A 24,389-nucleotide genomic window follows, 5' to 3' on the forward strand; every position below is an offset into this window, starting at 1 on the left:
CCCATGGCAAGATGATCTTAAGGTCCTTTCCAACCCTAACTATTCTATGATTATATAACCAGTAACAGTCTTGTGTCACATCAAAATGGAAGCAGGCATCAAGCCTATGTTTCTTTTCCCCATGGCTCAAATCTTCATCTAACTGAAGCTAACTTTTGTTCACTTCAGTGCTGTCTGCCCATGGCTGAAAAGAATAAAAACAGGAAAACCCCACATCTTTATGCTGAACTGATGTAAATAAAATACTGATCCTGTCCTGTTTTTCTGGATATTTATCCTCCTCAGTACCAATCTCAGAGGACAACATGAAGTGAATATTTAGGTTCCTTTGTCCTCTCTTTTACTGCTTTTGGAATAATGATCTGAGATACAGAAAACATTAAGAAGGGACCTGTCCAGTCTTACGTGCTTGATCTTCAATATGAATTACTACATTAAAATATGCAGATGAATCTGGAGCCAGGGTAGTGATACCTCCTACACTGCTGCTGGAATTCTGTAGGTAGTAGATGTCTAGGACACATATCAAAATTCTAAACATTGCTACTAGCAATACCAACTCTTGTTTCATTCTGTAATAACAAATCATACCCCTGAAAACTGAAGGCCTGTCAGAATTAAAAGCAAACTCTTGAGAAAAGGACATTTAGTCTATTTGAGGCCAATTTTCTTCTGGTACTGATAAATAAGCAATTATGAAGCTGACATAGCTGAATATTTTATAACTACCTGCATATTCACCCCTAGAAATAGGGAATGCAGACGGAATCTTCTTTTTCTCCTGCTCACTTGGAGGCGGCTCATAGCTGTCATCAGGATTCTCTTCACTGGGGACTACATACATCTCAGAGTCAGAGTGGTCATCTGGATTTTCATAATCACTGTCCTAGAAAGACAGAACTTCCCATTTCTCTTCTCATCACATACTTACAGCTTCATAGCAGTGTATGACAGAGAGTCTTGCAGGATTAACTAAAAGGACATGTTACACTCCTTTTTAGTGCTCCCTCTCTAAATAGTCAATTCCACCCGGCTTCCCTTCGGCTCATCCCAGAACGTTCCTCCTCCTGTGTCCTTGCTATCTCCAAGGACTCTTTTTACACCAAGAGCTCAGCCTTCAAATTACAGACCAACAGCTCTTCTCCCTTCACAGAACAGTTTCTTCCTAGTTCCAGATGTGACTCTTGATGTGTCCTGTTACTTCTTCTCCCTTTCCTAATTAATAGGATACTCAGCATCTAACTTCCAAAGGAAACTAGCCACTTCAGGCTGATGGTTGTATCATTATGTTATGTGGCTTATGACCATGACTTGTTTCCTTCTAATGTTCTCTAAAATCTTACCAGAAGTTCTTCATTTTTACGAAAAAGTGGCTTTTCCCTCCTCAGCCCTCCCACCCTCTCTCCCCAAAGTAGAACATCTTATTAGTTTCTGAAATCATTATTTAGTTTGAGAAGTCCCTCAAACTGATGCCATGGGCTTACTTATGCCAAAAGCTTAGCATCCTTAGCTACCACTAACAGTGTTTCACAGTATACTTCCAAGTTGCATGTAAAAAAAAAAATGGAGGTAGCTAAAAATCAGTGGCTACCTCTGAATAATGCTGATTTAAGAAATAACATTTCAGTAGTATTAAGGTCAACCACAAGTAAATGATTTAAAAATAGACTTTTATTATTATTGCTTGGCCTAACTTGTTGCTACAGTAACCTCCTACTACCCCAAAATATGTACTTACAAAATCATCTGACCATTGTTCATCTTCATTGTCTGCATGTTCTAAACCAAACATCAGAGTTATTTAAGGAGACAGAATAGTGAACATAAAAGTTTATCGTTCTTTCAATCTATACTTATCATATTCAGTTAAAAAAGAATAGTCAAAATCTCTTAAACAGTTCGGGGCAATACACCTGGTTTGGATTGAACAGTAAATTAAATGCCTGTTTGCTTGTTTTTGTAAATTGTTTCAGAGCTGTTGGAAAAGCATTAGAAAATGGCAAACTGCACATGGTCTGAACATGGTCTGAATAGCAGAGCATGTGCTTTATATAGAGCATCCCGCTAATGAATCTCATTTTCAAGTAGGAATAACATTTGCTACATAATGGAACTATTGGTGACCTCTGGGCCTTGCACTTTCTTGTTTCTGAGTTAAAGCTCCAAGACAGCACACTAATTACAAGTATTTACGTTAAACATGGAACTAACTTCCAAACTCTGTTCTCTGCTTCAGTTTTTGTATCACTGTTTCCTTGACAAGACAGTAAAAATGGGCATTAACTAGCTTGTCAGAAATGCTGTATGATAAGCAAATATATAAGCAAACTCCACCTCTAAGATGATGATAATAATAATATTAATATTAATGCCGTTTAAGTTTATGTTAATGCAGCCTTACCTGCAGCATAATCCCTTCGTGGAAGACTTGGTGGCGGTTTTTTTTTTAGCCTGTAAGCAATAATTACATTTATGATATAAGTAACATTCAGTAGAAGGCAGCATTAGTCAGACACATAAAAAAAGCTGATAACAAAAGGTACCTGCAGCTGAAGAAATATAGATTACCATCACAGATGCTTAGCAAATAGCTGAAGGAGAAAAGCTAGAAACGTAAGAAATTAGAATCTAACCTGAGATTTTAATTTCTGTTTTCCTTAGAACATATTTTGAAGGAACAGCTTCCTTGACCACCCACCTTCCTCTTAATTTTCAGTGCAGAAACAGATAAGATAGAGAGCAAAGATAAATGCACGCCTATCTGAACATGAAAATCTGTCCAGGCTCACAGAGGCTTTGCTAAGATTATGGCATAAGAAAGTGATGCAGCACTCTCCCATTGTATTTTTATAACTGTCATTTTGCATGCACTTTCTCAGGGCCAGATTCCGTTTCCACTTACTATTATTTTATGGCATTATGCCCCTTCTTTGGTAAATGCTGTTGTAATGACATTTGTTGTACCAAGTGAATTGAAAGGTAGTTTTTTTAAATACTGAAAGGATCTTTGTGGCTTTGATAAATATCTATACATATATATATATTTAGCAAACAGGAGACACTGAATTACAGTCAGTTGGTATTTATTTATGTAAAAAAAAAAAAAACTGTGTTTGAACTCAAAATTTAAGGTGCATGTGTCCATCAGAGACCTTTGCTTTTTGTAGCCATATAAAACATTAGCACAATTTTCATTAAAATTATTCTTCAAAGTGACTCTTGAACATTAAAAATTTCTTTACTGTGAGAGTGACAGAGCACTGGAACAGGTTGCCCAGGGGGGTTGTGGAGTCTCCTACATTGGAGATATTCAAAGCCCGCCTGGACAAGTGCCTGTGTGATGTACTCTAGGTCACCCTGCTCTTGCAGGAGGGTTGGACTAGATGATCTTTTGAGGTCCCTTCCAACCCTTAGGATTCTGTGATTGTCTGACACCTTCTCTGCATCACTGATGGGACCTCACCATGGACCTGAACCTTTATCCACTGAATTGATGACTTCATTCATTCTTCTATCAGGTTCTAACAAAGTAATTTGCAAAAATAAGCAAATTATTTACAAAAAAAATTGTCCAGAAAAAATGAAAATATTTTCTTGTGATCTCTAAGAGAGAGACACTCAGTATTTAGGTCCCGAGATGTTGCTTAAATATCATTGTTCAGGTACCAACGTAACTCAGGGTGGTGGCATGCTGGCACTAACATATCAATTGACAAACTTTTTCTGTCTGTTTTGAGAAATACTTCGGCTACTTTTGAGTTGAATTAATACAATTCTGTTGCTCAGACAGTCACACACAAATTGCATGTTCATGAATCAACGAATAAATGGTGCAGGCATTTTTAAAGCTCAAGACTCCCTTCCCCCACCAATCTAGGCACATAATTTTTGAAGTGCTTACCTGCTTTGTTCGTTATTAACAACACTAACAAATAGATAGCTGCCTCCTCCAAGTCTTAAACTTCCTGCAGCACAACATAACTTAGTGTGCAAACAGTAAATTAAAAGGCATTCTCAACAGCCCTGCAGTTATCTTATGTCCAGGTTAGCACAGGCATGTTAGAAAGAGAAATTCAGGGCCACTGCCAGGGCAGATCTCAGGTCTTGGGGAGGCTAGACCAAAATCTGTTCATGCACTTTGCAGCATGGCTATCATGAGTTGTTCAGAGACAGTGAATAGTGAAACTGAGGAAATAGTAAGTGGCTATCTGGGTCACAGGGTAAAGTATGTGGCTTTAGCCACACTTACATTTGCAAGCTGCTAAGCAGAAGACTTCAACACTTTGTCCCAGGCCCTGTAAATCCTGGCAATGGCCCCGACAGAAAATGTAAATATGTTATAATGAAAGCATATGAAGCACAGAACAGAGGTCTGTGTCTAAGGAGCCTATCATGCCATTGTGCAGCTCTGAAATAGCATACCGATCCCAAGTATCTTTCCCAGTTTTGCAAATTAAGGCCACTTGTTCATTTTGGAACCTGAATATCAATAGAAAAGAAATAATATTTCTGTCACAGACCTGAAACAATTCACAGCCACATCTGTATTTGCTAGAATCTCTTCAAATATGTTACTGATGCTAAAATTCAAATCTCCTTTAAAAAAACATATTTCTTACTGTACTGGTGTGACTTACTTGGTGCCACAACTGAAATAGGAGCTATTCTGAAGTGAACTAGAGCTTCACTCTGCAAGAGCCAGAACTTTACCCAATGTGCAAATCACAGTGCTTGCTCAAAAGACATAATCCCTATGCCAAGGCGTGGTTACCTAGCTATTTCAGATTTTGACATCCACATAGATGCTTAGAGAGTGACAGTGGACTCCATCCTGTTCCCCTGAAGTTAGTAAGAAAGGACTGAGAGAATCAAATGCCATCCAAATGAGCAAGTAATTTGCAAGTAAAATATTCTAGTGCTACTCCGATCTAGACTCAGGTTACAGGTGGCAGGAACTCTTTCTATGATAGAACACAATCAAATATTTAAAGTTTCCAGCTATTTTAAAGGGATTAGTATTTTTCTAAATTTTAATGCAAAATAAGTAATTTTCTGGAGATTTTGAAATATCCCTGAAAAATTTCAGCTCTAAAGGACTCCATAAAATCCAAGCACACTTTTGAGAGTACGTTTACAGGTTTTAAAAGTGACATAACACATCCTACTATGTACAGAGCAGAATGCACTGTAAAGAAATTCATAATAAATTTTAGGAAAGCCAGCTATTTCAATTTAAAATACAATGTATTCCAAGATTCCTCTTCTACAGGATGCTGAGGCTGATCCAACAGAACATTTAGGCTACTAAAATACTAATTTACCTACTAACATATCTTTACTGAGTTGAGTATTTATAGTTTCTATTAGTCCTAAGGTCACTAGATCATTACACTTGTGATTAAAAGATAAATTGAACTTTGCAATAAACTTTTTCAGGGGTCCAAACAGGTGCAATCCAGATGACAGATAAAACTCTTCCTGAGCTGTATTCTCATGACCTAGCGGAATAGTTCGTTACAGCTTTGGCAGTATCTGGCAGGTATTCAAAATAAAATTAATCTGAAGCTTTTAAAAAACCCTGTCATTACTACTCTTTCACAGATTTTCTTTGCAATGTGCTGTGGCAGTGAAATGGCATATAGCTGTCATTTATTTATCGTCACTTTGATAAAATATTGCTACATTAATAAAAATCCTGGCGCTCAAAGTATTTATTCAGCTACATACTGAAATTTGTGTTTCTTAAGCGCACAGTTAAAATTAGGTATACTTTTCCCTGGCTTCTTTTTCTGAATGTGATACATCTTGATTTTAGTACTTTTCTCTCATTGTTTGGTCCATAAAACACCACTTTTCCCTTTGCCAAGGGTTTGATCATGGATGTCTTCAAGTTGAAGCTATGCAGATTGAAGGGACATTTAGTGACATAACTCCATTTTTCTGTCTGAAGTTATAAATGGTTTAGAAAAATGGACCAGACAACTCTGAAGTAAAAACTTACCCAACTCAAAAGCTGAATATAAAGCAGATGAGATGGAGATGGACTTACTAGCATTTTTCAGGTCAGGTGACAAATGTGATTCAAGAAATGGACATATTTGGATTGTGTTCAGTTAGATAAATACTTGCAAGTGTATGATTTAACTTCTAGTTTCTTACTCAACACAGCAGGGCAACATTTAGGGTGATATCCTGACTTTGCTAAAAGTCCTACTGCATATACAGCATTGACTTCAATACAGCTAGGATTCCACTGAATCAAGCCTAGAGGTTTAAAGGTTATGAATGCTATGTCTGTATTTCCAGTGTGTTTCAAGCATATGCAACTGTCCTGCAGTGTGAAACTTCCGATTTCCCTCTTACCTCCCTGTTCTGTATTATCAATACAGAAAAAAAATGCCCCCAGCTCTCGCTGTTTATACAACTTTGGCTATACCTATTGCCTCTACACCTGTGCAATGTCCTCTTTGACATCATGATGTGCACAGCAGCTGGGATTACAGTACTATAAACAGTTTTGCATGTGATTAAGAGCAAGCAGATGAATGCTTTCCAGCACTGGGCAGTATTTTTAGTGTCAGAAAATTTTGAGTCAGGATGGGGCATAAACAACAGGGACTTTTAAAGCAATGAAGGCACAATCTGCGGTTTTCTGTTACCACCACTGTTCAGGCTGCCTTCCTTAGACTTACAAGACAGATATATATAGTAGATTTATCCCTCCCCACCTGCACATGAATTAAATTGGAGAGCAAGACACCTGATCCAAGAGCTTAGTTTTCTGCAATCAAGAGCCAATACAGGTTAGAGAAGCATTTTAAGAAATATTGGTGACAAGTCAGATGTATTTCATGAGTATTTGATCACTTTCAATTTCAGTAGCAGAAGCTTACAGTATACATCTGTGTGATGACTTTAGGTTTGGGATAAGCATGTACATTATTTGACTTCTCTGAAATGGTTTCTATTTATACCCAAGTTTGAACTTGAGTCAAAATGATGTTTTTCCATCATACAGATAAATTCAAAATCTGTGCTACATAATGCCAATTTTTTTATACATTTTTTCTTGTTTCACTCATGTTTACATTGTTGATATTTAATAAAATAATCTTGTAACTGAAATGGAGGAAGTCATCAACTGGAAAACAGTCTTTTTTAGAAAAGCATCTAAAAATCAAAGAAAAAAAAATACAAAACAAACCAAAAGGCACATTCAGAGGAACACAGCTAGCTCTAACTCTGCAAAGCCTGGCATCTCTTGTACATATCCTTATCAGTGTTGTCAACTCCGGCTTTTATTGTAAGTCCTATTATGTGCTGGGTTCAAGATCAGAGTTCTGAAGCCATGTGCAAATGTGAGAATTTTTTCTTCATTTTTTAAAAAACTTTCTGATCTTCATAACTGCAGAAGAGATGAATATAACCGAGATGAACCATACAAGTATCAGAAAGTTAATTATATATACATTTATTTTTTTTACATCTCCATTTGTATTCTTATCTCTGGGGGAGCTGAAATGTGAGCTTTGTGCTGCAGTGATATTATGAGAGTTTTTATGAGCCTGCTCTTTTTTGTAGATTTTCTTTTTAATCTTTAGAGAATCAAAGAATTGCAGTGTTATAGCAGCAATCTTGTATGTGACATTTAATGATGGCACCTCTGACCTTTCCAGCTTTAGCTACATTTAGTTCTTGTTATTTCTCCCTTGTCTGTCCTTCCCCTCTCACTCTCAGGAAAGGACACACAGTCACAGCAATACCGATTAATAGCAGAATTCAAGTCCACACAATTATGTGAGACAATGTGTTGCCTTAAATTACACATTTCAGATGCTTCTATTGTTTCTGCCATCTGCTTTCCCCTCTGAGGCATTTGAACTGGACACACTGCAGCATTATCAACACTAACTACACTTAAACTACTACTGTGAAGTAGGAAGCCACCTTTTATTAAAAGGCAGTAACAAAAAAATCCAACCCTCCCTCCTCTCCAAAACCCCACCAAAAGTATTGAAGGCCCAGAAGGTCTTCCCTGTGAGCAGGTCCCAGGTGAAACTATGAGATTTTGCAGATGGATCTCTGACCATAGTGGTCTGTTTACATACACACTGTGTTAAATACAAAACCACACTTAGATTTAATTTATAAGATGCAAATAGTTGAAAGAAGGTAATTTTAATTTAAATTTTGCTTTTGTGCTTGTGTGGAAATAACACATACATATACCATGTGACTATGATTTACTGCAACTTGCAGTAGTGCTAGAATGAAAGAGAATGAGTAAAGGAAAAGAAGTGATCTCAACATTATAATACATCAGCTGTCACCATCAGAGCCTGCTCAAGGTTTGTGGACAGAAACACAGCTGTGATAAAGGGGCCACAAAAGAGGGCTTGTAAGCTCAGGTTACTACTCCTGCATAGGGAATAGGAGAACCAGGTGATTGCTGCTGCTCCTAGAAGTGTGTCCCCCTCCTCTGCCAAGAATAGGGGCCTGGGCTGGCAGCAGGGGCAGTAGCTGAGCCAGCACGACTTTCCAGAGCTCCTGAATAGCCAAGCCAGGCAGGGCCCTACTGCTTTTCCCACCAACCTACTGGTCACTTCGTATATACCTAGAATTGGCTCTTAAAATTATGTTTTCTTTGCCTTGAACTGAGCCTATCATGGTCACTCTTAAAGAGCAATTTTAAACAGTATTTGTTTGTGCCTTTTATGTACTACAGCTCTTATCTCTGGATTTTAATATGGTGAGCCTAGAAACACTGCAGATACAACTGTACTAATTAACTTGCAAAGTACTCAGTACTTTTGTCGTCAATGACCCATGTAAAGACAGACATCTGAATGACAAAATAGCACCCAAATGGAAGTTCAATGCAAATGAGCTATTACATTAAGAAAAAGTGTAGTAAATAGCTAATTGGTTTAAATAGATGTTTGACTGGAAACAGTGAATAGTGTATTCATTTGACAAGGACGCAGAATTACAGGGATTTCTTTCCATGTATAAATACACATGAATATTTTATGATACTCATATGCACGTGACATCAATATGCATGCTCTGCAGCACTTCTTACTGGAATAAGGATATTAGGTAATGCTGGGACTGAAACACAGGAGGACTTAACGTTTTTATGGGAATTCTAACTATGATGTCCGACCAGTTTGTTCAAGGTGGAGCTCAAATGAGTTTAGTTGCAGCAAGCAGCCTCAGCAGTGGCCTGAGGAGAAAGGCACACACCCAAACAAGTGATGATCATTCCCAAAGAATAAAAATGCATTTTACCCAAATGCTGTTTTTCAGGGCTCCTAACAACCTCCCAGTTGAGGCCAGTTCTGCACCTACTTTGTGAAAATCTTAATGATGACAATTCTGTATGTTGCAGTCTGGACTGAAGCTCTTCACAAATGCTGAACTACATTCCCCTAGAATAACATGGTCCCATCACTAAAGTACTATACACTATACTAGCAATCTGAACTTCCTCTAGCAAACTAGGATTGGCATTTCAAAACTTACTTTTTGAACTTGTTTATTATCCCACTTTCATTTTTCTTCATGTCATGCACCATCTTTTGAAGCTTCCTGTAAGACAGTAAAGAAAACAAGCATTAAAATTAGCATGTGGTTGAACACATTTATATAAATTAAGATAAATATAGAATCATAGAATAGTTAGGGTTGGAAAGGACCTTAAGATCATCTAGTTCCAACCCCCCTGCCATGGGCAGGGACGCCTCACACTAAACCATATCACCCAGGGCCTCGTCCAACCTCGTCTTGAACACAGCCAGGAATGGAGCATTCACAGCTTCCCCGGGCAACCTATTCCAGTGCCTCACCACCCTAACAGGAAAGAATTTCCTCCTTATATCCAATCTAAACTTCCCCTGTTTACGTTTTAACCCGTTACGCCTTGTCCTATCACTACAGTCCTTAATGAAGAGTCCCTCCCTGGCATCCCTATAGGCCCCCTGCACATACTGGAAGGCTGCTATGAGGTCTCCACGCAGCCTTCTCTTCTCCAGGCTGAACAGCCCCAACTTCCTCAATCTGTCTTCATACAGGAGGTGCTCCAGTCCCCTGATCATCCTCATGGCCCTCCTCTGGACTTGTTCCAACAGTTCCATGTCCTTTTTATGTTGAGGACACCAGAACTGCACACAATACTCCAGGTGAGGTCTCACAAGAGCAGAGTAGAGGGGCAGGATCACATCCTTCAACCTGCTGGTCACACTCCTTTTGATGCAGCCCAGGATACGGTTGGCTTTCTGGGCTGTGAGAACACACTGCTGGCTCATGTTCATTTTCTCATCAACCAACACCCCCAAGTCCTTCTCTGCAGGGCTGCTCTGAATCTCTTCTCTGCCCAACCTGTCGCTGTGACTGGGATTGCTCTGACCCAGGTGTAGGACCTTGCACTTGGCATGGTTAAACTTCATGAGGTTGGCATCAGCCCACCTCACAAGCGTGTCAAGGTCCCTCTGGATGGCATTCCTTCCCTCCAGGGTATCAACCGAACCACACAGCTTGGTGTCATCGGCAAACCTGCTGAGGGTGCACTGAGTCCCACTGTCCATGTCAGTGACAAAGATGTTGAACAAGACCGGTCCCAACACTGATCCCTGAGGGACGCCACTCGTTATTGGTCTCCAGCTGGGCATTGAGCCATTGACCACAACCCTTTGCGTGTGGCCATCCAGCCAGTTCTTTATCCACCGAGTGGTCCATCCATCAAATTGATGTCTCTCCAATTCAGAGACAAGGATGTCGTGCGGGACAGTGTCAAACACTTTGCACAAGTCCAGGTAGATGACATCAACTGCTCTACCCCTGTCCATCAGTTCCACAGCCCCATCATAGAAGGCCACCAAATTGGTCAGGCAGGATTTCCCCTTAGTGAAGCCATGCTGGCTGTCACCAAGCACCTTGTTGACTTTCATATGCCTTAGCATGCCTTCCAGGAGAATCTGCTCCAAGATTTTGCCAGACACAGAGGTGAGACTGACTGGTCTGTAATTCCCTGGGTCATCCATTTTCCCCTTCTTGAAAATGGGGGTTATATTTCCCTTTTTCCAGTCATCGGGAACTTCACCTGACTGCCATGATTTCTCAAATATGATAGCCAGTGGTTTAGCAACTTCCTTTGCCAGCTCCTTCAGGATCCACGGATGGATTTCATCAGGACCCATGGACTTGTGCATGTTCAGATTTTTAAGATGGCCTTGAACCAGATCCTCTCCTACAGTGGGCCCAAGGTCTTCATTCTCACAGTCCCTGCATCTGCCTTGCAAGACTTGCCAGTGAAGACCGAGGCAAAGAAGTCATTCAGAACCTCAGCGTTCTCCAAATCCTGTGTAGCCAGTTCTCCTGAGAGCTTCCTGAGGGGGCCTGCGTTCTCCCTAGTCTGTTTTTTATTTGCTATGTACCTGTAGAATCCCTTCCTGTTATCCTTAATACCCCTAGGCAAGTTTAATTCTAACTGGGCCTTAGCTTTCCTAACCTAAGCTGAATGTATGTTCAGTAAGTAGTTTACTTGCTAAATTCTTTCTATATGAAGTTTTCCTTCCTTTTTAACAGAGCTCCTTGGCATGATTTGTTATCCTTCTTGATACAATTAAGCACAGTTTAAACACTCGAGTAAGTGCATCAAGAAATAACATCATTGGCCGAATTAATAGCTTAGCGTATTTCACAGCTATAATAGGAATACTCTCTGATTTCTCACTGTACGCGAGTCATTTTATCAGTAGTCGGTTTACCTCATTCTCCTAGTGTTTGTAGTTATAATAGGAGGGGGGAACTGGTACATTCCCAGGCCCAGGCCATCTGAGAAACCGTTAGAGTACCTGTAACTCTGAGCTGTGAAAATTCGCTATCTTAAGATTCCAGCTACATGGACTGATATCCGGAATCACAGATTGTTTTCATTCATCGCCTGCACTGACCTCATTGCATTTTTACTTGTAATCAAGGCAGTGAATCTCATTTTTCACTCAGTAAGTATAATTTAGAATCCCACCTCCCTTTTCATTTAAAACCCCACACCACTAAAATCATGTCAATGTCAGGAACACAGACATAACTTTCTGCAAAAGACTGATTTTACATTGAAACATGTTGGAAGTCTGGCTATACTAGAAAATGCCACAGAATGCATACTTTTTTAAGTTTTTTTTTCACACAGGATATGTTCTTCCCATTCACCCAAACTAATAATTTTTTTTATTAGACCTGAGCTGAAGATTTTATCATAATAAAAGAAAGCAATCATTTTCTTCAAAAAGGGTTTAAAAGAATTTTTGCTATCCATTCTTCATAACAAGTTGTCTATGTCATTCCACATTTTAGTCTTGACTACCTCATCTCTGATGCACAATAAGGCTACCAAATGACTTGGAAGCTTGGCTTACAAAGAGAAGTACAAGCATCAAAGTAGTCTTTCTCTTTTTTAAAGCTTGCTTTAAACTTGAAACCTTATTATTCAGAAAGCTGAGTAATGCATACAGCTGCGCTAAAAAAAAGCTATCTTGCAGCTTCATCATTAGTAATTATGGTTGTCTCTTAAAAAAAAGTAAAATAGCTTTTTCAAAGGAAATGGGAATTAGATAGGAATTAGCTAAACAAAACTGGGAAATAACTGAACTAATGTGATTATCTGTCTGCAGTCCCTGGTTCAGGCTGAATAGACATGTAGCCAACAAAGGCATCAGGTAGCAGTTGAGTATTAGGCTTAGGCTGAAAGGAACCTTCCTACCTCTGCTACTGATTTTAGGGCAATTGTGGTAGTTAGTCACGTTTAATCTCACTTTATGAGATTTGCTTAAAAAGAACAGTTAAATAACTGAGTACTTGTAAGTTGTTGGAGTCCTGAATTAAATAATAAAGCTTAATTTTAGTCTTAATACAGTTTATTAACACAACAAACTGCTCCTTTCATTATGTTGGCTGGATTGAAAACTATTCCACATTTTCAGCAGCCCTGTAATACAACATGGAATATCCTGCTCTGACAGGCTATGTCAAAAGTCTGATATTTAAAGACTATTCCTAGAGCCTAAATCGCTGCTCAATTTTACTTAAAAAAACCAATGTCAACCTATTCTTTTGTCAACTCAAAAAAATCAAATTATAAGTGACAAATAACTCACAAGCATGTCTTTAGCTCAAAACTCCCACTATTAGTTTACAGCAAAAGGATATAGTGTTACCTGCTAATATAGGGGAAAAAAATACTGATACTTATAGGTATCAGAAACAGCTGCATAGCAAAATGTTTTGAGATTTCCTGCAACAATGCACTACCTCCGTAAGAAGCTAGGATTATTATCTACACTAAACAGATACATTAAATATGCAAATCTGGGGTGAAGATCTCAGAAGTACTTGTTTTCCATGGGGTTTGGTTGTTTGGGTTTGGTTGTTGTTTTTTTTTTTCCCTAAATAGAGCCAACTTCTGGTTATGCTTGAAACATCACAAATACCCACCCTTCTGCAGTTTGCTCTTTCTGTCTCGTACACCAGTTGGTGCCTGGCAATGTCTATAAATGCAAAGTAATCAGTAATGAAAAGAATAAGAGGAGGTTTAAATGGTTTAGTTCTAGTTTGTGGAGAACGGTTGTCTGCAAGTGTTTGTGTCCTTTTCAGAAAAGCTTGCCAGCCTTAAACTAGAAATGCATGCAAGTGTAAGTCATTTTTCTTCCTGTGTTTGTTGTTTGTTAGAGATAGGACCCAAGGTGTTTGATTTTTCACGTGACTGATTTTATTTTACATTTGCACTTTGGTCTCTAAGAAAATCCACACACACACAAATAAAATCCACCCCCAAATTTACAACTACAAGTACCCAGAACAGTTTTCATTTCATCATATTTAGGTGAATTGATCAGACTATCGTGGGTGTCCCCTATGTACTGAATAAAGCTATAGTCTAAAAGAACATTTTAATACTTATTTCTATTAAAAAAAAAAGCAGCATTTAAATTAAAGGTAATTGCACATCCTGCTGGACTGAAATCAAAACATTCTCATTTTTGCATAATGAGATTTCCTCAAAGTCTCTGCCTTGTATTTCTCATTCTTTTTCTGGAGCCATTTAATTTTCTAATTACATGTTGCAATAAATTAGGGAGTACCTAACATGTATTTGTGTGAATTTTTTCAATTTTTTAAGTTATGTAGCGCTTGTAGGAGTTGCTAGAATACTTAGCTTGTTACCTCTGGACAACTTAACCTGTGAGAGTAAGCAGATAACCAGGGCACTTTAGAGCTGTAAGTGTAGGAAGTCATCATGAATGGATGATCTCCAGTTCAAGTGGAATCTCCTTTGACCCATGAAGTTGAACAAGCTGCAAAACCAGTCTGTGCAGTTATCCAGAGGCTGAGATTTCTTGAGGTGCCAGCTGGTACAATAGGCTAAAACTGACAAGTTTTACAAAGAGCTGTCTGACTTGTGATTTCAGACAGTAGAAATGAGAGGCAGACAGCAAACCCTGTAGCAAAAGGAGTCTCCAAATCTTACGGGTCTCAAACCCAAGCCCAAAGGCCATTCCAGAGAAATGAGGAAAGTGAAGCACAGCAGGGAATTTACTTACTTAACACTTTGCCTGGATCTGCATATCTGATTAGCTCTCAAATACTTCTCTTTACTTAAGACAATGCTCCAAGGAAAGAGGTTCATTGTGGGAAGAATTTATCAGAGCAGCAGCACTGAGAGTACCTAGGAAATGGAGGCTACTGTGGCCCAATGTAGACATCCCTTGCTTCAGATACATAACCACAACCTTTTTTTTTTTCCACAACACATCTGAGTCAGGACCTCATTTACCAACTAATGTTTATTCTCTAGTTGTTCTCTTGGGATGAACAGATACTAGAGATATTCAAGAACCTCAACTGGCTAGTACCGTAAATGAAAATAATAAGTAATGCTAGTTTTACCATACATTATGTGTAATTAAAGATAATTAAAGAGGTCAAACTCGAGTTTTTTCTTAACTACAAGCACTAACTTCATTCAGCTTGGTTGAGAGCTTTTTCTGTAAAATCACACTTGCAGATAAAGGTCTGGTATGTGTCACTGCTGATCTCTGAAAGCACGTTTCAGCAATAGATAGCTATTCTGAGATCTAGTTTAATTGTGACATGTATAGACTGAATGGACCATTTAATCAGGAACTCACTGCACACAGAACGGATTTTCAAACTTCTGCAGATAAGAAAATCGGAAGTCTTGACTCTAGGGGCTTCTAAAAACTTTTAGGTTTCTAATAAATACATTAGAAATTCTGTATGTTGGAGGGAATCACAAAAAAAGACTTTCCAATGACTCTTAAAAGGAAGCACTTTTTCGCCCTGTGTTGCTATTTTTCATATCTTAACCAATTTTGACCTCCAGCAATTCAGGACCATCAGATGTACTGACAAAGGGATCACTAGCTGTGATACATATGTAAATGCAGGTGGAAAAGTTTACCATTGCAGATACAACATACCCTGAAAGAATGATTTGCTGTGTCACAAAATGCCTAGCTGTGCTCAAGGACTGGCAGAGATGCCCTGAGATAAAACAAAATGAAACAAAACCACCTTCTCTTTGATCTGGTCACAGCTCAGCGTATGAGGAATGTATGTCAAGTGAAGGGCAATGGGTGGGCCTGGCCTCTGACACATCCCCACTTTCAAACATTAGCTGGAAGCTTTTGCCTTTTTTGCGTAGCAGCTATCCTACAAAAGCTTTCCAAAGTCAAAATAATAATTAAAAAAAAAAAGAAAAGAAAAAGAGAGAGAGAAATATAAGTAACACAAACAATAACGTGTAGTAAGCTTTCAACTCAGATCTGAGATGAAGTACAGAATTCCCAGACTTGAGAAATAGGAGCCTGTCTTCAGACAGATCTGTGTAACAAGGAATTCTCCTACAATTTAGGCAATTTTTTGAGAAATTGTATTTATCAGTATTACAAATCTATGAAGACATTTAAAAATATATATTATGCACATATGTACAGTATGGCTCAGAGCAGTCAGCACGAACGGCTCCTCAGTGGCCGTGCCATTCCCCTGTTTCTGGGAACAGAGAGGGATCCCTGGTGTGCATGAACTGCTTGGTTCACCTACTTGTGCTAAATGAAAGTACATTGGACCTTCAGGACACACACACTGGTTGTCAGTATTTTAGCTGTGCATCTGCCTACGTCACTTCGTGAGTGACAGCCCATAGCAACTAATACCCCTCTGCTCTAGGAATACATTACATGGTCTGGGGTGGGAATACTGGGCACAGTTGTTTCAGTGCATCTGGCTGTGAGCACAGCTGTGTGTGCTTGCAGTTGGGAGTGGTCCTGATCATGTTTTTGGAAACAGGGCGGACTGCAACATCAGTAGGGAGTGGTGGCAAAACAAAAACCAGTTTCAAATGAATCACAGGAAGTTCTGGGTATTACAAGTATGCTTATTTCTGTTTATCTGGAGGTTCAGAATTATACCTTCAGTTTCTGGTGCTTACAGGGATGTCTGAATTATCTGGTTTGCCTGTTGGAAAATCTCCATCTGCACCCACAGACCTGCTTCTTTGGTTAAAAAGGGGCAGAATTTTGAATAGCATCTATTCAGACAGGTATACAAGGGGAGCTTTGTAAGCAATATTGATACATTCAGTACTAAGTGACCTGCATATTCCTTCTCCTCATTCTAACATCAGTTAGGTCTTTAACTGATGAAGTTGAATTGCTTTCATAATCATAATTAAAAAAAAATTTAAAAAATCACACTGTAAATCAGTCACTTTGCACCCCAGTTTTAGTTCTTACACCTTTTGGGTACATCTCTTTCTTACTGATAGGGTACCCCTACAGTTCTGTCTCTAGAAAGTCCCATTTTCTGAAAATCATTACTACCTGCATTCAGTTAGACTGTAGGTAGGTGTACCCCTCATTTTTCGCTTGAGAAAAGCATCGTAATAAATGATGTAAAAACATGAAGTAGTTATTTCTTGGTTTTCAGGCAAATTCAAATGCTTCTCATTGGAAACCTAGAATGGGATTTAGTAAGTGCAAATCTAGACTTAAAACCAAAACAATCCCCCAAGACCCCACCTATGTCAGCTACAGAATTTTAGAGAAAATAACCACAAAAAAAGAAAACAGAAAGCAACGAAGTGTATAGTGGAATTTGGAGAATAAAAGCTAAGTTTCTAGAAGACAAAAAAAAAATTAAAGAGCAGAAAATTAAAAATGAGTACAGCTACCTCTGTTATTTAAAAAAACCCACATTAAAACATGAAACTAAAGAAGGAACAGCATGCCCAGCCCCCTCCTTTACTGTTTATCACAGCACAGTAATTCCACCACCTGGTCTTTATTTTGTGTTTCTATTAGCCTTCAGTTTTATATACAGGTGTGCAGGTGACCAAATTAAGAAAGTAATTGTTTCTGGACAAAGGGGAAGACTCCTGCTTGGTGGGGTAGGGGATGGACAGATGGACATGGTCAGGCCTGGTCACCTAGAAGGGGATTTGTGAAAGTACCAAAGAAAGAAACCAAATTAACGAACAGGAAAAGACTACCTTTGCTTCCAATTGGCTTCTGTTAACATAATGCTCCTGACAAAATCCTCGTGGAAGAAAACTTATCACAGTGAACTGGGTGAGTGTCTCCATAAGATGTATTTTCATATTACTTGCCAATTTTGCTTTATGTAATTAATTGGGTTGCTTCAGATGCAAAACTCCATCCCCTTCCATTCCACCTTCCAATTGCTCAGTAGAAAGGAAAAGGATGTTCCCAAATATAGAATGCAACTAATTCCTCTTAATAGGTCTCCTTCATGCGCTTCAGACCTCCATATACATGCATGCACTCCTATATCATATGCTAACTGGAACAACAAGAGCGGAATTCCTTTGCGAGGAAATAAATGAGGCTGGCATCAGCTGGCTGGGTTGAAGCTAGTGTTTTCAATGGCTATTACATGTGTATGATGCATAAAGACACAGCTGAATTCTTGAGGTGCAATCAGATAAACTGCTTCAGTTGCTGCTGGTCTAAGATAGAGGTTATTGCCCACCATCCACTCTGGGGCTTTTCACAGCTCTCTCCCTGCAATGCCTTTTGTGGCTGGAGAGGAGGAAGTTTGGAGCTGGAGGTGGTAACCTGTGACATCAAATCATCAGTTCAAGGCACCCAGCCTTTGATCTTTATCTATAAGGCTATCTCAAAGCTCTGAATAAAAGCTGAAAGAGGTTTGCTTATGGGGAAAAGTCAGTTGCAGACACCTATATGAGAGGAAGAAGGAGCAATAGTCTTCTGCTGTGTTCATGAGAGGCACAAGAGGAAATGACTATAAATAGTTTAGCTGTGTTTGAGTAACATCCTATTCTGCTTGCTTTTCAATCATCCACTATTTTGTCAAAAGGCAAACCCCATAATTAGAGCAGGTGTGTGTTTAAATGCTACACACAGAAGGGCAGAAAGGCTAAATATTGGCTTTTAAATATAAATAAATAAAGGCTAAATATTATACTATTCATCCACATATGCCCTCTATGATATCTTCACAAAGAAGCTGTTAACCTCTCTTGTAGCAGCAAGTACTAACATAAACTGAGTAAATGAAAATATGTAGCATGTAAAGGCATAATACATCTTTGGCACAAATCAGTCCTAAAATGAAATTAAATAGTGTAATTACTTTGAGGTGATTGAGAATTCTGTGGTGAAATAAAAAACCTATGCAGATTTACTGGTGGGACCGAGACAAGTGGGACAAGAAAAGACCATGCTCCCCTCTCCCATCCTCCACCCCCCCAGAAGCTACACTCAACAAGGCCTACTCCATTTTTCTGAAACATTTGCAAGTAGCAGAAGGAAGCTAAATGCATTAAGTTACTCTAAAATGAAGTTCCCATTAAAACTGAGTGCTGTACCTCCCCAGAGGACTAGTACCCTACAGCCTGGTAGGTGAAGTTTAAGAGCATAAAGAGGTTTTTATATTTCACCAAAAAGAGGAAGCACAAAGACAGGATTTGGTACGGACCCAGAAAATTACCACCTGTCAATGGTAACATTAATTACAGCCACAATTCTACAAGCATTTTTAAAAGGCAAGACAACATTTCTGTCATTTCTGCAGGCATGGAGATTTAGACTACTACAGGGACATGGAAGACATGAAAATGTAAGAAAACGGAGTGAATTGAACACAGAAAAATAAAGGCTTAACTTTGATTTGGTGTTCCAACAGAGTGAGTTCCTCAGTTTTTCCTCCTCTTTCACCTCTTCCACAAATTTCAAATCTGCCATTTTTAGTCTTGATTACCAACTGAAAGACATCTAAAAAGTCTGTCTAACTACATAAAGGCTTGACAAAGATTTAGCCAGATGTTTAAGCACATGTCTAACTTCAACTACCTTCAAGTTAGGCAAGCACTTAGGTTTTGTGTTAAGGTCTTGCTAATGTGGGCACATAAGCGCTGACACAAGATGAATGAATTTAATTCATGATCTGCGTGTTCAGTGTCTTTGTGTCATTTAAGATTGCCAGTAAAATACATTCCTTATGTGATTCTAATCCAGTAAATTCACAGACTGTGGAAGGGTAAGAAAAATGGCGTGCTTTTTCAGTGGGCTGAAAAACTTCATGGACTTAGTAGTTTGATGGCAAGGTGCTGTGTGCACTAGAGAAAAGAAGGGCTTTTCTAAACAACCTTTTAACTCCTCCCTAAACCAAAAGTGCATTTATATGTATAATGGTCTGCATTTGCTCTACCAAATAGTGTTCTGACCACCAAATAAAACAGGGCAGAGCTTCTTAATATTCCATTAAACTTTGAACACTCCCTTAGGCTACTCCTAGAGACAGAATAACCACAGATATCTTAATGCTCCCCAGTATTCACAAGTCACTAAGACTGGTTCCAAGACAGTATTTCTGTATATAGTTGGTCAATGAGAAATTGAACATGAGCTGGCAGTGTGCGCTCATGTTTATGGCCTAGTACTTCCTTTTCCATTCTCTGGTAAGATTTCTCCATCTCCCAGGCAGTTCATCCAGAGGAATGCCCGATTTGGAGGGAGACAAGAACTTTCTCTTGTTCCTCTCTAATGCATACCTTTTTTTTTACTTCCATTTTTTTCTCACCCATTGGCAACTGAAGCATAGCAACTTCCTGTGTGTATTTTTCCTAAGGTCATATAATGCTTAAAGCAACAATTGTGGTTGTTGTATTTTATGCCTTTAGCATTGTTATTATTATACTGAATGCCTTTAGCATTAAACCCCCTTTAGCTGAAGTGATTTTACCACCTCACCAGAATCCAACTGACAGGAGCGCAGGATAATGGATACATTTTTAACACATCTGATGAAGACTAACAAACACTGCTGTAACTGGGCTGAAAGTGTTTTTGCTCAGGCTTACAGAAGCATTGTATCCACCAGAGGTGTGGGGTGGTGCTGGCAGGGATCTCCTAGAGGCTCCTGATGGATCTGTTTGCTTTTTTGTGGTTTGGGGTTTTTTGTTTGTTTGTTTGTTGGTGTTTTTTTTTTTTTAATTTTGCACTAAGATCTATCAAATTTTATCTGAACTTTGGAGAAGTATTTTAGCCCCTAGGGTTATACAGTCACTTTAATGGAGCCCACGTGGTTTGTCATTGAAAGGGGAAATTCTGTTCTTTTCTGCCCTCGGTGCTTACCCAGCTATGATGAATCATGGAACTTCCAGCTGGGAACTAACTTCTTTTTTCTTTTGCCAGTGTAGCTTGCAGCAGGATCCAGCCTCATCACATGATCATGGGAACTAGGGTGAGCCAGGGTGAGGGTGGAGATAGGTGGCAGGGAGAGCAGGGCATTGGGAGGGTGGAAGAAAGGGACCTACTCTTTTGGCCGCAGCTCAGACTTATCCCAAGTTAAATTGGCCACATAACTACAGTTCCAGTGACACTTAGCTGCCTATGTGCTTCTTGCAGAGATGCCTATAGCGTTTGTATTTTAAGACATGAACGAATCATTTAGCCACATAGTGTAGCCTCTTGTATGAATATCCTCCTTCACCTAGTTGCCCTTGCATTAGGCTTGAAAAATATATACTCATGTTTTCCATATTATTGCCTCAGGATGCGTTATTTTAATTCATTCTAAAGTATTTACTGTGTAGTACATAACTTATGTTCAGGTCATAAACCTGTAGCATTAGACATCTGCTCTGCTTACATCTGGAAAATTAACCTGTCCAAAATATATATACTAACAGATTAGGATACAGATCCTAAGAAAATCTCCAAGCTTTTTACCCCTCAAGTCATTTGCTATAGCTGCCATGATCCAAACTTATTTACACAGTATGTAAAGTCCTTTTACAGTCTACCAAAAATCTAAGATGGTTCCCTACAGCGAAATGAGCAAATACTGTCACTTTCAGCCACTGTTTTCCATCAGTTTTCCGATTCTTTTGACTGCTGAGCACATAAAACCAGTGATATTTGCTTTTTAAAAGAAATATTTGCTTATCTATCATCTTGTAACATGCTTTAGGGTACTTAGGCTATAGAAGATGTTATATAAACTAAACTCAGTCTTCTGATGCAGCAATCATTTTTAAAACCACATAAAACATAAGAAAAAAAAATACCAGCAGATGTGTTCTTTCTTTTCTAATGATCAGGGATATATAAATTATCCGCAATAGGCAATTTAGCCATCTGAAGATGCGTTTCTGTTAAATACATCAAAGAGAACAGGTCACAGATTTTCATTACTGCAGTGTGCATACAGCAATATGCTACAATGGAGAAGCACAGTTGAATCCTGAACTACACTGGTCCAACAAACTAAAAGGAAATATTCAAATTTTTTACATGTCAAAATTTTCAGTTACATTGTGAATGGTAAGTAAAAATGGTCTAAACTCTAAAAGCTGTCATTTTTTCAGTTTCTGTTCTGCAGATAATTGAAATCTTATATTTTCCCCTAGGCTTGGTCACAATGCTGAAACTACCAGCAGTGTTGAAACCTGAGATTTCACTCATCATTTAAGAAAAAAAAAAAGCAAAACCAATGGAATTCTTAGGACATTTAAAAATGTTCCAGTTTTATCTTGTATGGCCTGTTATGAATGTGAAGAGGGTTAGTCAGGATTTTTGATAAGGGTAAACAGTTTAGCAAAACTAAATTCACCAAAAGCAGAACTAAAACTTGATTACATTACTCTTAATTTTTTCAACTGTTGACTTACACAAGCTTTGCTTCCAAAGACTATTGGACAGCTCAGAGAGATAATCAAATAACAGAGGAATTTCCCAAAGTAAGCCACTAAAAACAATCCTTATTTTCAAGTAAAGAGGTATTTATAGCAATTTCTGCCAATGCGGGAACACTTTTTCCTCCCTCTTGGTAATGTAATTTTGCCTTCCAACACTGTTACAGCTGACAAAGGCCATTAACAGTGTGAAGGACTTTTTTGCAACATTTTATGATTGTCAGGCACAGCTACGGGTTGGGCAGAGAAGAGATTCAGAGCAGCCCTGAGGAGAAGGACTTGGGGGTGCTGGCTGATGAGAAAATGAACATGAGCCGGCTCCAGTGTGCTCCAGAGAAGGGCCATGAGGATGATCAGGGGACTGGAGTACCTCCTGTATGAAGATAGGCTGAGAAAGTTGGGGCTGTTCAGCCTGGAGAAGAGAAAGCTGCGTGGAGACCTCATAGCAGCCTTCCAGTATCTGAAGGGGGGCTATAGGGATGCTAGGGAGGGACTCTTCATTAGGAACTTAGTGATAGGACAAGAGGTAATGGGTTAAAACTTAAACAGGGGAAGTTTAGATTGGATATAAGGAAGAAGTTCTTTCCTGTTAGGGTGGTGAGGCACTGGAATAGGTTGCTCAGGGAAGCTGTGAATGCTCCATACCTGGCAGTGTTCAAGGCCAGGTTGGACGAATCCCTGGGTGACATGGTTTAGTGTGAGGTGTCCCTGCCCATGGCAGAGGGGTTGGAACTAGACAATCTTAAGGTCCTTTCCAACCCTAACGATTCTATGATTCTATATTTGCCTTCCAAAAGAAAAGCATCTATCACACTATAATGTAGTGTGCAGTATGTGTGCAGGTTTTGACTGATTCTGTAAAATACAAACCTATTTTGTTCTGGTATCAACGTATCACTGGGTATCTGCAATGTCATATTATGATTTAATATCTAGCACTCTGCACAGCTGTATGGGATATAGTTTTAAACTAATGGTGAAAAAAGGTTATGTCCAGTTTGCTAGAATATTTTATGTCTTCCATGGCCAAGAATATTAATTTATTGGTTTATTTGCCTGGCTATTGATCATTTATTGTTTCACTTAATAAAAAAAAAAAGGCAGGTCTTTAGACCCACTCTATATTACTATCCTTTGCTGTAAAACTGATGGGCACAGGCCTAAAATGATGTCATTTGAGATTATATAGTTGGCAAATGTTCCTACCGTAGACAGTTATTTTGACAAAGCTACAATGTCATTAGAAGATCTAATTTTGTTTGGAAGAGTGTGCATATAAGCGGCTGGTGGAATAAACTATGCCAGTGACTGAACAATTTTATCAGCACAAGTAGAATGTAGGTACTGCATAAGTGTACCTTACCTTTGATCAGATTATACTCTCATACTACCAACAGGCAGAGATTAAACCAGGGATTTTCACCAAAGTTTCAATATTAGACTTCAATGTAGACTATTTTGTCTACATTGCCATATTTTCATTTAAAACATAGATCACAGTCACACTTAAACACATTTTTCTATAGCCAGCATTGGCTTTTTAGGTTAAAAAAGCCAACAAAACCCAAAAAAATGTTAATGCGTTTACGTTGGGTTTTTTTTTTCTTCCCTTTTTTTCCTAGGGCAGCTTGGACATTGGTTGAGGCAGGATGACATAGCTGAAAGAAGGATGATAAGCAAGAAAAAGAAAGAAACTTTAAAAGGCTTGTTAGAATGAAATGCTTATGCAGAGAGAAAGGAAAAAGGAGAACAAATATAGATGGGGTGGAGGCTATGCTACGCTGAAGCAAGGTCAGAGAGAAACAACAGGAGGAGTTGGCTAGAGAAGTCACACTGGGGGTGAAAGGGGGTTTCACAGTGGTATTTGGGGAAGTTTGCATTTCATATCTCATTCCATTCCAAAGTCCAGAGGTGAGAGAGATTAATGAACTGTCTAAACTGACAGAAAGCTAGAGGAAATAGAGATTATACAGCTTTATCATTTACTCAAAATCCCATGCTTTTAATGGCAAACTGGACCGAACAATCCTACAGAAAGAACTTTCATTTTTACTCACCAGCATGGGCAAACATAGCTGGTGGCCTCCTTTCCCTCCATGCCTGTGAAAGCCAACTTTAAAGACTGCAT

At 38.9% G+C, this 24,389-nt stretch overlaps 1 protein-coding gene across 1 annotated transcript in view; it reads right to left on the reverse strand.

The window, feature by feature from the left end:
- Positions 1 to 24,389, reverse strand: part of BLNK (B cell linker) — a 105,699-nt gene that overhangs the window by 21,487 nt on the left and 59,823 nt on the right. Inside the window, 5 exon segments of the mRNA XM_062610489.1 lie at positions 730 to 886; positions 1,739 to 1,779; positions 2,402 to 2,451; positions 4,423 to 4,479; positions 9,526 to 9,591. Of these exon segments, the coding sequence (XP_062466473.1) occupies positions 730 to 886; positions 1,739 to 1,779; positions 2,402 to 2,451; positions 4,423 to 4,479; positions 9,526 to 9,591 (371 nt within the window).

The sequence above is a fragment of the Pezoporus occidentalis genome, unplaced genomic scaffold (assembly GCF_034315485.1).
Source record: "Pezoporus occidentalis ecotype Australia unplaced genomic scaffold, CSIRO_AGI_Poc_V1 ctg147, whole genome shotgun sequence".
Classification (NCBI taxonomy): Eukaryota; Metazoa; Chordata; class Aves; order Psittaciformes; family Psittacidae; genus Pezoporus; species Pezoporus occidentalis.